Source organism: Phasianus colchicus, chromosome 3 (assembly GCF_987193195.1).
Source record: "Phasianus colchicus chromosome 3, bPhaCol1.hap1.1, whole genome shotgun sequence".
NCBI classification, from domain to species: domain Eukaryota; kingdom Metazoa; phylum Chordata; class Aves; order Galliformes; family Phasianidae; genus Phasianus; species Phasianus colchicus.
This window is the reverse complement of record NC_143438.1, coordinates 24,843,615-24,860,557: the sequence shown is the minus strand read 5'-3', so window position 1 is coordinate 24,860,557 and position 16,943 is coordinate 24,843,615. Positions and strand designations below refer to the sequence as shown.

General features: G+C 37.6%; 1 protein-coding gene across 13 annotated transcripts in view; it reads right to left on the bottom strand.

Moving 5' to 3' along the window:
• Positions 1–213: 213 nt before the first annotated feature.
• CTNND2 (catenin delta 2) overlaps positions 214–16,943 on the bottom strand; it is a 622,619-nt gene continuing 605,889 nt past the window's right edge. For 3 of the 13 annotated variants that reach the window (XM_090137091.1, XM_090137096.1, XM_090137097.1), the window contains 5 exons: positions 14,514–14,640; positions 11,044–11,175; positions 6,985–7,062; positions 3,992–4,065; positions 214–1,402 (listed from right to left, as the gene is read on the bottom strand). In XM_090137091.1, the coding sequence (XP_089993217.1) occupies positions 1,142–1,402; positions 3,992–4,065; positions 6,985–7,062; positions 11,044–11,175; positions 14,514–14,640 (672 nt within the window). In that variant the 3' untranslated portion in view covers positions 214–1,141. Of the gene's footprint in view, positions 1,403–3,991; positions 4,066–6,984; positions 7,063–9,058; positions 9,191–9,895; positions 10,212–10,362; positions 10,513–11,043; positions 11,176–14,513; positions 14,641–16,943 lie in introns of those variants that run through there. The other 10 variants (XM_090137090.1, XM_090137095.1, XM_090137093.1 and 7 more) reach the window with 9 other exon arrangements.

Below are 16,943 nucleotides of genomic sequence, written 5' to 3'. Positions count from 1 at the left end.
TGTTTAAAAAAACTGAAAATCAAACAAAAACTGAAGCTTGAACGAGGAAAACATTGGATGAAAATAGGTTTTGTACCACACAAACGCACACACTCAAATACATACACACACACAAATACTATGCATACGTGGACACACACGAGTAAGAATGTATATTTGTATGGTAGATTCTTGGAAATAGACATTCTTAGCAAATATGGATGACAGATCAATTGTAATTTATTTTCTTTTAACACTGTATCATCATAAAGAAAACTGGTATAAATGAAAAAAATCTATTTCAAATATCTACATCTAAAATTTTAGGCAGTGAAAAAGCACTTTGTTGACAAGGAGTGTGGAATGATGAATGTTAATTGTCAGAAACTGCTGAATGCCTTTTTTTTTAGTTGCCACAAACAAATTCACATATCAGAACGAACAATACTGCTAAATATTCCTTTTTGTTTGTTTTTTTTTCTTTTTCTTTTTTTTTCTTTTTTTTTTTTTTGTTAAAACGCACCGGGGAAAAGAAAAACAAAAAACTGGAAATTCATACATCTTTCAAAATTTGAAATTGAAGCAATATTTAGAACCATAGATGAAGAAACACTGTGGCATTGGTGTAATATACACAATGCACTTGTTTTTTTATCTGTAATGTACATCAAATACTTTACAACAATGCATTAACAAAAGGCAAGAAACATCTTGCTGTACAGAGGAAACCCCAAATGCAACTTGAAGCCTAGAGTCACAATGAATGAGGATATTAAACAAAGTGTGAGAAGCTGTTCCCCATAAAGTATGTACGCTGCTCAGTTACTTGTGCTTAACTCTTGACCCACATCCACTGTCATAATCTCCCTCCTTCTTTCAGCCACATTCAATACACAGCAACGAACTTAAGACTCTACTGGCCAACACTAAAGTTGTCCTACACTGTAAAATATATATATAGTATATATATTTCTTTCTAATTACTCCAAGGTTTAGCTTTCATTTCTTTTAGCCTTCTAAAAAAATCTCTTAATTTTTTCCACACTGGTTATCTGGGCCTTCCTATGGAACAGGCTTTAACAAACTAAATTTGCAGGAAAAAAATGTCTTGTGGTATGCATGCACATGCACAGTTCCTGGAGCTTTTCTATCTGCCCAAGTCTCAAACCCAGGAGTCGGGAGAGGCTGGATAGTGGCTTGTTTCATAGTTAAGTTCACTATAGGGACGAGCAGCTGAATAGAAGTCGACGTAGTTGCCAGTTGACTTTAGTCCCAGGTGCATGTTGTATTCACTTGCAGGTGGACGATGATGCACTTGGTCCTCAAAGAAGGACTCATCATAGTTTCTGGTTGAATTCTGAAACGGCTGATATGGTTCGTAATCTTTTCTGCTGGGCTCCTGTGGAACTGGCTGTGTTGAAACCTGAAAGACAGCAATATCCGCACCTCTTAGGTACAATTTTCTGTGGGCAGGAGGGAAGAAAGAGTGAATCTCATTCTATGTTCACCGTGCTGGGAATGGAAACTTGGTCATTACTTAACCAATGCCCAAAGTAGCTCTTAGAAGTGAATTAATTCCACAGCTCTGCCTTGTCATTATATTCTTTACACTTTCATTTATTATTTCATTTTACTGCTGCTAACAGATGCTGGTTTATTTCAAATGTAATTAAAATCTGGTTTTGAGCAGTGCTGCTCACAGTAACTTTTAGTAAATATCATCTGTATACAGCTTTCTGACTACTTTGGAGCTATACAGTACAAATATTGGTGGCAGAAATTCAATTCGGAAGAATCTGAATGGGCAGTGTATGCACTCCAATATGCTTAACATTTTGCAACTTCCTTTGCCACAGATGAGACAGGGTGACACTGTTAAGAACTAAGTATAGCCTTCAGGGCACTGACATGAGAACATTTCAGACTAAGTCCCCTGAAATGTATTCTTCTGCTACTTTAAGTTGAATCAATTTCTTACCACTGCCTTGATACTTCATGCTGACAGTCTTGAGTTGCTACATTCCAGTAAGTTGCCTTGAACTTGAAATATTTATGATATACAGAAAAAAGTCTCAGGTGGCGCCCTAATCTAAGTTTGCTGTTAAGTTTTTTTCAGACAGCCCTAGTGAATCTCTGTTTTGATATCCGGGACTTACTTGAAATCTGAAAATTATAATCATTTGTCAAGTATCTTAGTGGAACACTATCTTTCACTCTGCCATCTCCATGAAGATTGGGCAGGCTTTGTGACTGCAAAATGATACGCTCTTTCAATCCTCAAATGCTATCTTTTCCAGTGAGCTAATATCAGTATCAGAAGACTTTTTGCCAAACCTGCAGACTACGCACGCGTTTGCCATGTTCCTTCAAGAAGACAGGCACAATTGCATTGCTGTGTCCCAAACTTTGGGTATTCTTTCAAAATGTCTTTATGGGACTCTATGAGTAACTTGAAAAAGACAGTCAGCATTCACTGCCATTAACAGCCCTACAAGTGACCTTACAGCACTGGTGACAACAAAGTCAAAATGGCAAAAAGGGAGCATAACAACTCTATTTTCTATTTCTAGCACCACTTTTGTCTAATGCCACATGTTTAAACACAGGTGTCTCAGTTTGGACACAAGAGAAAAATTACATACTAAGCAACCTGTTCAAAAGCCAGAAGGACACAGCCAGTCAAATTTTTGAGTAGAAAGAAGATCAAACTAGTATTTTGGGGTCCTTTATAAATAGAAACATTATTTATGATAAGTCAATCATAAACCTGACATTTCTTTGAGAAAACAAGTGGAAAAAGGTGGAAAAGTGGTGTTTTCCTTTTGCTCTCACTCTAAAAATCAAATTAGTTTATTTATGACTGCAGCCTGAGTGTACCAGCTGTTAAAATACCTCATACTCCTCCTTTTCCTTAAAAATGTGTTAATTAGAAGGACTTTTCTCTTTAAAGACAATAAAAGCAGAAATACCTTCATACACTGAAATGGTGCACACAAATATGGTACATCACATGAAATACTGGCTAAGTAAAGAGCAAAACCAATACAGGGAAAACAGGGGCACAACATCAGAAACTCGCCTTAAGTTCGTGGATTCAAATTGAAATAACATTCATTGAAACTGAAATTTCAGGTAATCTCATAAAAATTTTCAGGATTTTTTTAATCAGTTCCACCAAATATTCTTTTACTTTTCTGATACTACTCATCATTTGGGTAGTATGGTTAGGTTGCGGTTGGACTTGATGATCTTTAAGGTCTTTTCCAGCCAGAGCAATTCTGTTTCTATATAAAGTGCTTTTCTTAAGTGTTTTTGACCTCCTACCTCTATTTGAAGAATGATGTACAATGTATAGGGAAGCTGTGAAAATATTAAGGAACTGTGATAATTAATTATAAGATACAGTTGTGCAAAACAGTGAAGCTACACATACATACAGACAATGCATATGTGCCTGTAAGAGATACAAGGGTACCAGGCCAGGCCTGTTCAGTATATATGTTGCTGACAAAATGCCTTAGCCTGTGAGCCACTCAGTGCCAGAAGTAGTTTTCAATTTTATGACTGATACACTCAAGCAATGAGATGTGAATGCACTTCACCAAGTTTACTGACACAGGACATCACCAGGTATTTGACAAAGCAGAAGTGCCCATTATGTTAGCTTGGCCCTTGCAGAGTGCATCACACATCCAGAACTTTAAAGGCATGCAGGTCTCAAGCCTCTCTTGATTTCATTATGAGTGAAAGGCCTCGATACTTTAAATAATTCTTGTGCATCTGCTGTCATAACTTGTTGGACATTTTAGAAATTTGGGCTGAAATTATTCATTAGCATGAAGAATATAACTTGCCTTAAACCAGTGGAATTGCCAGCATTTGCTCAAGCACACGACTCATTTATTCTAACCTAGATTTTTTAATCCTTGTGATATTTTTCATAGTTTCCACACAAAATGTTACACTGGCATCTTGCAATCTAGAACAGCAGTATATTAGTCTCCTTACTTACCTGGTTATGTTTGATATCTTCAGCAGGTGCACCATAAGAATTTCTGTACAAAGTTGAGATTCCAGTGTTCTGAGCTGGAGATAGAGAAATGGAAAGAAAAGCAGTTTTACCAGCTGTGCCTCTCTGGCCTCAAAATAAATTCTTAAGGCTTCATTTAATACTTACATAGTGCTCATTTCCCTTACACAAAAATCTTTAAAAGCATCAACAGTATTTTATTTTCTTTCTCTCTCACTAAACAGCTATTAATCTTTGCTCTGGGGTACACATATGTATGTGGTAACAGCACTATACCATTTACCATCACACATAAATCAACAAAATATACATATTTTGCTAGCATAATCATCATATACAGCTAGCATTCAGTAATATATTCCAGGTTATATATGTGGGATTTTGTATAATACATATACTAAACAGGTAAGAGCTGTAAATATTGGAATTAAGAAACATCTAACTCATTTCTGTTCAGTTGAACGTTACACCAAATCCTGGAATACTTATCCAACAATGCTGTTGTTATATTGTGAAATTATTCATGGGAAAACTGATAAAATACAACTATACAAAATGAGTTACGCAAAAAAATAAGCAGTTATACCAAAGATATTCTGGCCAAGACAGTCTCAAATCCATGAACTGCAGTAATTTTCTTCTCAAATACCTTACTACTAAAATGCATGGACAAAACTAAGCTACGAGTTTGAAATCAGAAGGGATTCTGAAGACAAGGATGACATTGTACTGTTTTGCAAAGATTACTGAGTACCTGCCTAAAGAAACACATTCAAAACCAAGGATTTTTCTACAAGGCTTTAACCTTCCCCGATCATCTTGATTTGAGTACCTAGCTGAAGCTCAGCTTGCTGATAGAACCAGAAATGTATGCATTTTTCATATCTGAAATAATCTGATGGAAGGATGTCATGTATTTGTGCACACTGTGCTTGCTGGATATGTGTTATTAACTTTCCAGATACTAGAACCAATGACTCAATAACTGTCACTGTGACTCTCACTATAAAAGCATATGCCCAAAAAATAATTTTAAAACTTGAATAGCAGTGAATCAGAGCATCAGTGGAACTGAAACAAGCTTCCCATTCAGCTTCTCTCAGGTCTCTGTGCAACTGTATGAAACCTGAGATGGTTTTTGTACCTTCACAACTCAAAACTTGGAGGGCATTACTGAAGGGCAGAGATGAAAGCTGGTGGTAGGATCCATGCTGGTCACATCACCAAGAAGAATCACAGTTACTGAAGAAGTAACCACCTTTTTCTTCCTTTGGAAAGCTGCTAGCATGGATCCCAGCACAGTAAACTGCCTCTGCCATTCTTCCCCAGTCACTCTACCCACTACGGAGAAAGGAAGGAATGGCATGGTTAGGAGTCAAAGCTGACTGTGAAGTGCCCACTCCACATCTGCTACAGGCACCATGCAGAAGGTAAAGCTTTTGACAGAGCTTGGTGCACTATTCCGTGTTGTCACTGTACTGATCACAGGTGGTGTTCTTAAAGATCTCCAGGATGATCTTGAAATGGGATGAAGACTGGACCTATATGGTGGGGTGATGATCTTTACCAGCTGAAAAAAAAAAGCTCCCCTCCTCCTCCCCCATTTTTTTCACTGTTCACTAGTAGAGGTGAAGAAACTCTTAGTTCTTGATGTGCTGGATGCAGTTACTAAGACAGTGCATAGTCCCGTGTAGGAAATGGAGCAGAGATCCAGGGGTCTCCAAGTAGTGCACTGGGATCCTTTATTTGAAACTAAGAATATAATCTCTGGTAACAGACAGTGGTTGATTTTTTTTTTTGGTGGCAACTATTCCCAGTTCTGCCTGTGCGCAAGCAGGTGGTAACAGATGGAAATGATGACTGCTTGGATAGTTCATCTGTGGCCATAGATGTTAGCACAGAACCGTCAGTCTACAAAGGTTCTCCCCTTTCAAGTTGTTTCATTAAACTTGATTGATTTGTGAGGCTTGACAGTTGTTATTTCAGTATTTTTTATGAATTCCGGCTGCATCTTCTGCTTAGTGTTTCAAACTCTCATTCTGATGACAGGCTTTGGTGGAGAAGGAGCCAAGGAGCATGCAGGAGCATTATTGTGTAAGGTACTTTTCACGCCACTGTGGTGCTCAGTAGTGCCAGATAATTTGGTGGTACCATCTTTTTTTATGCTGCTATTCTGACTTCCCTGCTTGCCCTGTGATGTGCTAGAAGAAGCCTGCTTGGATAATACGGAAGTGATGATGTGCTGGACTTTCATAAATGGGGAAGAGCTTCTTGTAACCTTTCCTTTTTTTATGTACATAAATCTAAAGATAAGCAGGATTGAAGATCCACACATGTAAGTTTTCAGACAGGAATTACTGAAAATACAATACTATTCATAGTTATTTGTCAAGAATAAAGAACAGTATAAGATGCAAATCTGAGGGTTTTATGGAGAATCTGAAGAAGAACAGCAGACTGGACACATGCTAATTCACAGAGTGTTCCCACAGGCAATCAGAGAGACTTTTAGGAGGGCCACAGCCTTTCCATCTTTTTAAAGGCAACTAAAAGAGCACAAGGAACCCGTGTGCCCTTAACAGCCATAATTATTAAAAAAACAGAAACAGTTCAGAGTTGATGCATAGCTCTCAACCACAGTACTGTGAAATCTGTTGTATAGCACAGGCCAGATTGAAGACTTGCAGTCTCCCAGATCACAGATTCTGTGATGGAAGAAATGGATAGTTTGCATAATGAAAGGTCTGCATTGCTGATTTCACTGCAGTCAAATGCAAGCAAACTGTGGTATTCTTTTCTTAATGTGATTAAAAGGAGTACAATGACACATCAGATGCTTTGAAATGAATGCCAAGAGTTCACAAACAAGAAATCTTGGCTTAGTCTAGCTAAGAGGATGAGATAACTCAGTCTCAGGAGGAAATGTAAGCCAAGCAATGTAGCTGCCAGTAATGCATGCAGCCCCAGTCCAGTACCTGCTTCGGAACACGCAGGCAGCATTCCTGGGAACTCCATTCCTGCTGTGCCATGCTTCAGTGAGCAGCTGACTCTTGCTGTCCAAAAGCAGGGGGTGAATATAAAAGAAAGAAGGGAGAGGATGAGCCAGATGAAAGGAAAAATATTTGGGTGGCTAGTATCTGATGTTACATGTGTCATCATAGTAAAATGATCACAGAGAAAGAGAGTTAATCAAAGAATTCTCTTTTTAAAACACGGCAAAGGAAAGAGGTACAAGGAGCAGAAGACAGAAGTTTTCCATCAAACATGTTTTCTTACAGAGAGGTGAGAATTGTCACTGCAGATAAACCAATTCCAGAATTGATGAGTGTGTGTGTCTGTATTTTATACAGTATCTAAACAACAGCACAAGATAGTACTGAGAAGGTACTTTTTACTGGGCAAAATAGTGACAGTTCTGAAGTGATTACTATGATACGCCTGCAGTAGTTTGTGGTTGTGTTGTATAAAGAACATTAGAGAAAAATACCTTACTTTATTATTTTCTCCAGTTTTCAAGGTAATATTGATTAAAAAAAAAGTTTCCCTCAGCCACCTTCTCCAAAGCTTACAAGCAGCTCTGAGAATTATGTCACTCAGTGGTTTATGTGACAAAGTTATCATTGATTGAAGCCCTCCCCACATATCTCAATCCCTTGATTTGTGGCTTAACATTCAATTTCCAGCTCCTAAGTGTACCCATTCAGAACACATTTACAGGCACTTTGAAATAATAAGGTGCTAACCTTTTGCACTCACAAACACAGACAGACACAAGAAAGGAAAGATCAGTTGGGCAGGCAGTCATCCTCAGCTGGTATTGCTTAACCTGCTCTTCCTACTGTGATCAACAGGGCTCTATTTTCTAAAATTTAACTCAAGACAGTGAAGGAAAATGCTTCTGTGCTTCACAAATATCACTTAACAGAGATCACTGTCTGTCATTACCACCGCCACCTTCATTTATGGTGAAAGGGCATGTCAAAAGATTACAGTTTTATTGTGGTTTCTTAAAGTAATAATGAGTTCAAGTCACCTGAGTATCTCTAGCTATTTTAACAGTTGGGGACTGTGTTCAGAATGTGCAAGTGAGTTCAAATAAGAAAAGTACAGATGAAAGATTACTGACAAGCAACATAATAAATTAATCAGAAGGTATTTCTGCTGGTGGAAGTGAAGATGTGGGGTGCAGATTGTGATGCACATACTGGTTCAGTGAGGGTCCTAACAAAATCCCGTAACAGTATACAGCAGACTTATCTTCTCTGTTCTGAAGGAGAATACCAAGGCATAAATAATGTTACCACATTCATTTACAGCTCCTTTAAAAAAAAAGAATTGAATAGTTTTTGTCTTAAAAATATACTTTAGGTCATAAAATTTTATTATTGGTTATTATTTTCTACAGAAAAGAGAAGATGGACTGTAAATATACACGGCATCATAAACCTGTGAAGTGAGGAGGGCAATGGAAACTTTGATATTGTTCCCCTATTTTTTAGCTGTCCTTGTGAAATCAATGTAAGTTATCATTTTCAGCCAAATTGTTTACTTCATAGATTCTCCATTTTTTCCCAGAGGTTTCCTGACAGCTCTCCACGATGGCAGGAAGCCAGCATTTCTATCTCAAAAATCCATCAAAAAACCTTCATTTCAGTCTTAGCCAAGAGGTCATAAAATTTTTGAACTATAAACTGAGAAGAGCTTTGAAGAAGAGCATGGAGACAGGTGTAGATAAATTGGGACTACTGCTGTTGCATTCCATGTTCTGTAAATCTATAAGTCAAAGAAAGCTTTGTGCAATATATCAGCTTGGCACAAAACACAAGAGCAGTTCAGTATATGTATACGCCAGGTGGAACTTGAAAAAACATTTATCTAAGTCCCATAGGCTCTGTGGAAGTATTAACTGCAATGCATTATTTGATGTACACAATGAAATATAGGAATCAGAATGAATTTGCTATGCAAACTTACAATAGACCACAGAAGTAAGGCCAAAATGTCTCATAATTAAAGTCATAAGTTTCATATTGTTCTTTAAAGAAATGTTTATTATTTAATCAGCTACAGATATGTTACACACATTTCACATCAAGTGTTGACAGTACAACTCCTGTCATTTTCTGTTCTTAAAATGATGTTTAATTTGAGCTCTGACCAAATGAGCAGAGATTTGGTGACCTGAAAGACAAAGAAAGTGATTTGTAAGTTTCATATTCATTTGTACAATGGCTATACAAGAATTTTGAAACATTATAAAGCTTATCAGTTTGATTGTTTTTGATTTTTCTCACTGAGCTCAATAGTCGGAAAAATTACCAATAGACGAGCGTGATGCTGAGAGTCTTGAGTGCTCTTATTAAGAACCACTCCAAAAGATCAATAAGAACATACAAAATACAAACAGATACGAAAACAGGATGCAAAAATCACAGTGGAGCAAAGGTTGCTGGGAAAGCACAAATCTCATGTTCCTAAAACTGCACAGATATAGCAAGGACATAAAGGAGAACAAAGACACTACAGTAAATGGTAAAATAAAAAGAGATGGGGAAAAATAAATTTTTTGAAGTAGGGAGAGAGAAATGAAATAGGTAGCAAACTGCAGGGAAGCACAGGAACAGCACAAGGAAGTTTTTCCACACGGAAATCTATTTTTGAGAACTTTCAAATATAATCTGGTTGTCTGAATTTGCAGACACACGTAGGGTGAAATACTAATGTTTCTGCAGTTCTTACTCAGATTCCTTCTTCATGAAAGTGCTGGAAAAAAATTAAGTCCTGTCTTTTGTAATCACACAAGTAATGGCCTCTGACGTGTTTTAGAGAATCCTCTCATGTGACTATGAAACACCCAAAATGTTATAGATACTTTAAATACAGTACCTTGATTGAATTTTCTTTAGTTTCATTGGTATCCTGAAGAGGTGATTCAGGACATTTGATTCTGTGGTTTCCATAGTGTCATTCCTCTTCTTCAGATTTTCACTTTCTTGCTTAGTCTGCATTGCATTTTCACCCAAGTTCAAAGACTGGCCTTTACGTTGTGATTGCACAATGGTGTATAGCAGAATAGATGCTGTTTGAGTAGTGTCATGTGCTGAAAGTGGACGCTAGCATGGATGGCTTGAAGTCATGTTTCTGCTGCCCCTGTGAGCTTAAGAATCCAAACCAACCCATTCTTGCATTCTCTGAGCAAGACCTTTGCAGAGGGAATGGTAAAGGCAAGAAGCATTCAAAAAGTGCAGAATGACTCCTCAATGTAAATTTTTTACAAGGTAGCATTTGGTGGAGAGGACACTATGATGCTCAGCACAGTATAAATATAACATAATACCCACCAGAGGTTATATAAGCCTGTGTAATGGTGATAGAGATTGACACATACTTTGCAGAGAACTAAAAAAGAGGCGCAATTCTAGCCAAAGTAGTCAATGTTTCTTAATTACTGAAATGCTAACAGGTGAATGAGCTCACTAAGGGAGAAAGGCCTTCAATGAAACCTGCAAAAGATGATAATACATATGCCAAGACAATTGTTAAATTTTAAATCAGCCTAGTTGAGAAAGTAGCAAGGATAGTTCTTCCAAACTGCTAGGGAATTTCCTAGCAATGACTGACAAATAAAAACAACTAACTTGTCCCACAGAGCCATTCCCTGCAAATGACAGGCATCAGTGATCACCACACACGCTCAACCACAGTCATGCTCACAGAAACCAGCACCACTGGTGCTCACAGCACCAGTTAGTTAATACAAGGTGGATTTACCCACTTTCTTCAGAAAAGAGAACAAAATTAAAAAGAAATGTACAAATGTTCTTAGGGACTTTTTTGTTATGAAGAATCACGGTCTTCACAAATCATTTTCACAGAGCTCTGAATTCACTAAGATTGAGCACTTTTTCAGTTTTATTCTTCAAAGTTGCTAAACTTTGGCACAAACCAGAGCAAGTCAGCTCTTCAGCCAAGCCTATGAAATCGGCCATCTATCACTGCTGATTTTTACATGTGCTATGTAAGAATAATCTCACCTGTCATGGTGTCTTTCCTAGAAGTGTGTTCTCCCTTACTTCCATGGTAAGTGGCATTTGTTCCAGTTGATTCATAGTCTGTTTTCCTTTCTTTTAGGCTGATCATTTCCCGAGGTGAGGCTGGGGCACTTGCTAGATCATAAAAATGGATTTAGTTTTTCTTACCACATCATCACTGAATGTACCGTTTAACTCTAGAGTAAACATCACAGTACAGTATATATTTGCTAGTAGACTATTGTTCAGCTGTTTGAAGAAACACTATCACATTATGAAAGAAAAAGTGTTGTTATTTCAAATTCAGGACAAATGCATTAACGGGACTATCAATTCCAAACACCATTTTCTCTTTTCACTTACACTCAACATCTAAGATGATTATTACGAAAAACTACAACAACAGCAACAACAACAACAATAATAATAATAATAAAAAACAAATTTCCCATAGCATTTCAATTTCTTTAATTTCAAAACTTCCCAGTGTAGCTACTTCTCTTTCTCTCTTTTTTTTTTTTTTTTCTTATAATGGTCAATTCTTTTCTGTTTAAAAGACCCTTAACTTTCAACTGAGTAAAAAAATCCTTATAAAAGGAGATAAAGTGGTTTCCTCCCTTCTCTGTTGAAAATAAACAAGCCTTGAAATAATTCTGGGGGGAAAAGAAGAAAATAAAGCTGTTTTTTTCAAAGAATACATACAAGAAAGAATATCTAACACTTAAAAGTAATTAAAATAATTTCTGTCATTAACTAAGTACAAACAGTTGGCATTAAAACAAAATTTCTTTCATCGTGTGCTGTGAAATTCTGCAATTGTTTAGAGGCTGAGACAGCTGAAAGAAAAAGGTTGGGGGGCAATGTCATGGGAACAGCTGGCTCGTGGGGTTGTTTCACAACTGACTGAACTTCAGCAGCCAGTAAGAAAGAGTCTGACTGAAACTTGGTCTAGCTAAAAGCGGGGAGGTGAAAAATGACTAAGAAATTGGGCTTGTATGTGATTCTCACACACTGAAGAATGTGAAGGTGATGAGTGGTGTTGATCACAAAGACTCACAGCTTGTGATGCTATGAAAGGAAAAAGAGAAAAGCTGGGACAAAAACAGCAGATTTCAAATAAACTAATTTTGATACATTCAGATGTTGGTAGATACAATGCAACTTTCCCTGTTGGGAAGGGGAGGAGAGGGAAGGTAGTACAAAGTGAGTAGCAGAACATCCCAGAGTTAGTTAAAGCATAGTGGCAAAAAAAAATAACTGAACTTCTGGTGCTTGTTTCCACATGCTTCCTGGCTGCCACCCAGACATTCAATATGATAAAATAATCTCCAGAGCCATAACGTCTTTTCTCTGAAATTGCAGAGCAGACGTGGGACAGATGGCTTTCTTATGAAGCCATCAAAACTGGGGATTGCTTTTAAGTTGCTTGTCAATAGTGATGTAATTCTGAAGGTGATAAAAGTATTAACTATGAAGAAACATGACATGACATTAAATTACCAAATCAGCTAATGGGAGCCTGACTTAAGCAGGGGACAAAACAGGATTCAAACCTTGAAAAGGTAACTAACACTTGCATGCATTTTGTTTCCTATACTCTAGTAATACTTGTAACAATCTGCTGTTTTGAATAAAATTGACTGATGAGGAAAAAGCCATCTCTCTCTGTTCCCTGTGTAAATTGCACCTCTCCTCACCTGTTAGAACAATGGCTTTTTGGTAAGTGTTAAAATATAGAACTGTCTTCCTCCAAAGTTCTTACTGGAAGTAGACATACATTTATTACTTTACATTAGACTAAGAAGTAATATCAAGTTTTTCTGTTATTATTTTTAAATTACACACAAAAAGACAGAACTCTTCAAGCTAGTTAAAAGCACTGCATCACCAAGTCCTAGGGATGAACAGGACATTATGAGTTCATTTACTTCAGCCTTTTTACCCCAAGGTAGTAGACACTATACCAAAATAATTTTTGACGGATTTGTCTGAAGCTAAAGATCTCTGATGACAAAAACCAGGTAATTGCTCCAAGCAGTATATTACAATGCTTTGTTTCTCTGCCAGTAGGAAATGTTCCCTGATGTCTAGCCTGACTCCTTGCTGCTCATTATTTGTCTTCTATGAAAGCAGAGAAAGTTCATAGCATGCCTCTTTGCAGCTGCCTCTTACATGTCTGAAGACTTGGTGTGTATCTCTTCTCACTTGTCTCTGAGTTAAAAAATTACAGTCCATTCAGTGTGTCTTCATACTCTGATCTCTCCATCTCCTGATTCATGTTTGCAACTGACAAAAATCCCTAAGTCATTTCTAATGCAGTTTCATTTAGCCAGATTTCCCCATATAATTGATTTGTAAGGAATAAGATCTTTTCAGACAGTAGCTCCAATTTCTCAGGACAACTCTGAATTCTAACAGTGCTCCCCATATAAGGTGAGTCTCTTCTAGATTTATGCCACCAGCAAAGTTAACAGGTATCCTTTGTGTATTAGAAGGGTCATTATTAAAACCACTGAAATGTACTGGAGGCAGACCTCCAAGGAAAGTATTCTTTCATTTTGAGAAAAAATGAAAGTAACATCCATTATTTAAGAATGGTTTTCAGTCTGCTTTATACCTATCACATGCAACATTTTTTGGACTGTTTGCTAGCTTGCCCTGTCTTGCCTATAAAAATAATGCGTGAAATAGTCTCACAGATTAGTGTTGATTTCGTTTGCTGTCTATTTCTTTGAACAAAGCCCTACAACCATATCATGGAAGAAATTTAGATGGAACAGTAAGTACAGTAACTCTCACTGGGGCGTACTTACAGCCACATTTTCATACTTCCTTGGTGGTTTCTCGGCAGGACTAAGGTATAGCTTATAGATAATTAACACAATTATTTTCTTAGAAACACAACTACTGTATGTTGCTGATGGCAATAACCAGTTTGGTAAATTTTAATCTAAAACTACTAGTATACCTATGTAATGGCAGGATTTGATTGAACAAGTAGTAAATGCACACTGAAAGTTTGACCGTTGTAACTGTTTATCTTAAAATACTGTTACTGAGCCTATTTTAACTAGACAGGATATATTTTACCTTAGAATATGCCAATGAAAAAATTGCCTAGATTACTGAGCAGAAAACTAAATCAACACCTCAGTACAAGTTGCCATACTTACATTAATTCATTGCACAGATTATACAGAATAAATGACAGCTGTTCTAAATGTGCCATCAATATTACACAAAGACCTGCAGTCAAACTTTTTTAAAACTTGCAAAACAGAAAGTTAAGTAATCTCTCTGCTGTAGAACTTTATGAAGTGTCCTCTTTTCAACGGATAGTTCAGATATGAGCAAAGACTGTATCTTGTGCCCTTCCATTATTGTTAATAACAGATCAGACATTGCTTAAAGGAGGCAAATGACAGTAATTGATTATTTCAGCATGTACTTTGGTCCTGGGAGCCTGCTCTTACCTGAGCGGTTGTTAGGAGACATGCGCACGGGAGAGATGGAGGGCGTGCGTGATGAAGAGTACGGTCTTTGCCGATCTCTTTCTATCGTTGAAGATGAAGCTACAAAGTGATACTGTGACCATCCGTCCTGCAACATCAAACATTATGACAGCAATCAGCAAAAACAGCATATGGTGTTTTTCCTCACTATTCTTCATTATTAAGTACAGAGCATTTTCCTACATATTCTATTTTTTACTACTTATACACAGTAGGTTACTCTCTTTTTCCAGTGGTTGGGTGACAAATACTCTCAGTGGTGCCAGATTCAATTTACTGACCGTACTGACACACAAAAAGAATAATTTTAAAATGCAGTAATTTCTGTAAAGTATGTATTACAGAAAAACTCAAGTTATGAAAACACTGGACAATGTCTATTTTTTTTTCCTTGCCTCTACTTTAGATAGATAGGTTAGATAGATCTGATATTAGGAGGAAGTTTTTCCCACAGATGGTGGTGACACATTGGAACAGGTTGCCCAAGGAGGTTGTGGATGCCCCATCCCTGGAGGCATTCAAGGCCAGGCTGGATGTGGCTCTGGGCAGCCTGGTCTGCTGGTTGGCGACCCTGCACATAGTAGGGAGATAGAAACTTGATGATCTTTGAGGTCCCAGGCCATTCTATGATTCTATGACTCTATGATTCTTTCACATTTTAGATGACATTCTGGCTACAAAAATATTCCAATTCATGAAGCTACCTTTTGTTGCAAGTTCTTGCTTTAAGTCATTTCTATCTTACTATATCAATTGTAGTAAGAAGCTACCACATATTATCAAAATTGATGTAAACATTTGAGTATAGTCTATAGTCTACTAAGATAGATTACATGCCCATTTGTTCACACTGAGCGATAAAAAATCAATGCATTTTCCTCACTGCATTTTTTTCCCAAGATGTACAGAGTGAAATTCCATTCCCTGTATTTAGAACTGTGGTAATGGTGATGCATTTTTTAAAAAAAGAAACAAAGCAATAGAAATCTTAGAAACAGCTACTTCAGAAATAAAAAGAGTTAATTCCTCCACAGTTTATTATTGTATTATTATAACAGAATCTAATGCTCCTAAATAATTAGCGTTATAGCTTGAAAATATCATGAAAGAATAAATGGACTTTTACTAGTACTCTTATTAAACTATAATATTTCAGATGCCTTAAAATATTTTCATGTTGAAATCGGTTTTATCACTACTTGTTTTAAATCTAAATCTGTAACACTGGTCGATCCTGTCTGGTCTTGGGCTGAAGGGTTTTTTGGCTGAAGGGCTTTCACAAACACCCACTTTCTACTATGCTCCATGGATATTGAGTCAAGTAACTGGCATGATGCTAAACATGGCTTTGCAGTGAAATGCTGGATATAAGCAAACACCAGAACACTGCAACCCCACCCACCCCCACAACCAGCAGGAATTCTACTCTTGCTTGCAGAAAACTAACTCTGCTTGACTGCAGAAGGACATTTCCCTGGGTTGCCCCAGCTCTGAGGCCCACTCCTCCCATCGGGCTCATCACAGGCACACAGCTCTCCCAGCTGCAGCAGGGAAAAGCTCTAATAGACCTTTTCCACTTTCAAGAAAGAAAACTCTGCAAGAGTATGGCAAACATCTCTTTTAATAGCAGCAGAAGGAAGGAAGGCATTCACATTTGATGTAGAGGGAAATGCTCTGATAGGAGAGAGAGACTTGACACCTAGCTACAAGTTCCTAACATCTGTACTCCCTACAGAACGCATTTCTATGTAGGTCACTCCAAAAGTAATGCCTCCTTTTTGCTTCCATGGAAACTACAGCACAATAATACTGTTTGACAGAGCAAGTTCTCAGCTACAAAATGCTATTCTTCAACAGTCACTACCATTAGCTCTGCATTTTCACCAATGATGAACAAGAGCCTCCATGCTGTGCTCATAAAAATCTGCATCAGTGGAGGTGACCCACTGTTTCAAAACTGCTATGATGTGGCATCATAGCATCCTTCATCATCTCAAACAAATGGAAGTCAGAAGGCACCAAATCTGGACTATGCAGTGGGTGTGGTAGGACAGTCCAGCCAAGAGAGGCAATGTACTCCTCAGTCTTCAAACTGATATGGGGCTTGGTGTTATTGTGTTGCAAGAGAATGGTTGTTTTCTTTTCTGGGGCTGGCTCTGGAAGTTTGAGCCTTCAGCTTAGTTAGTGTTGCAGTGTAGCAGTAAGAGTTGATGGCTTGTCCAGATTCCAGGAAATCCAGAAGAATCATCCTTTTCCTAGTGCAAATGACAGCACACATTACTTTACATGCTAAGGGCTACATCTTGAACATTTTCTTCCATGGGGAATTTACATCACCACTCCATGTACTGCTGTTCTGCCTCCAGTTTGTAGTGGTGACACCGTGTCTCG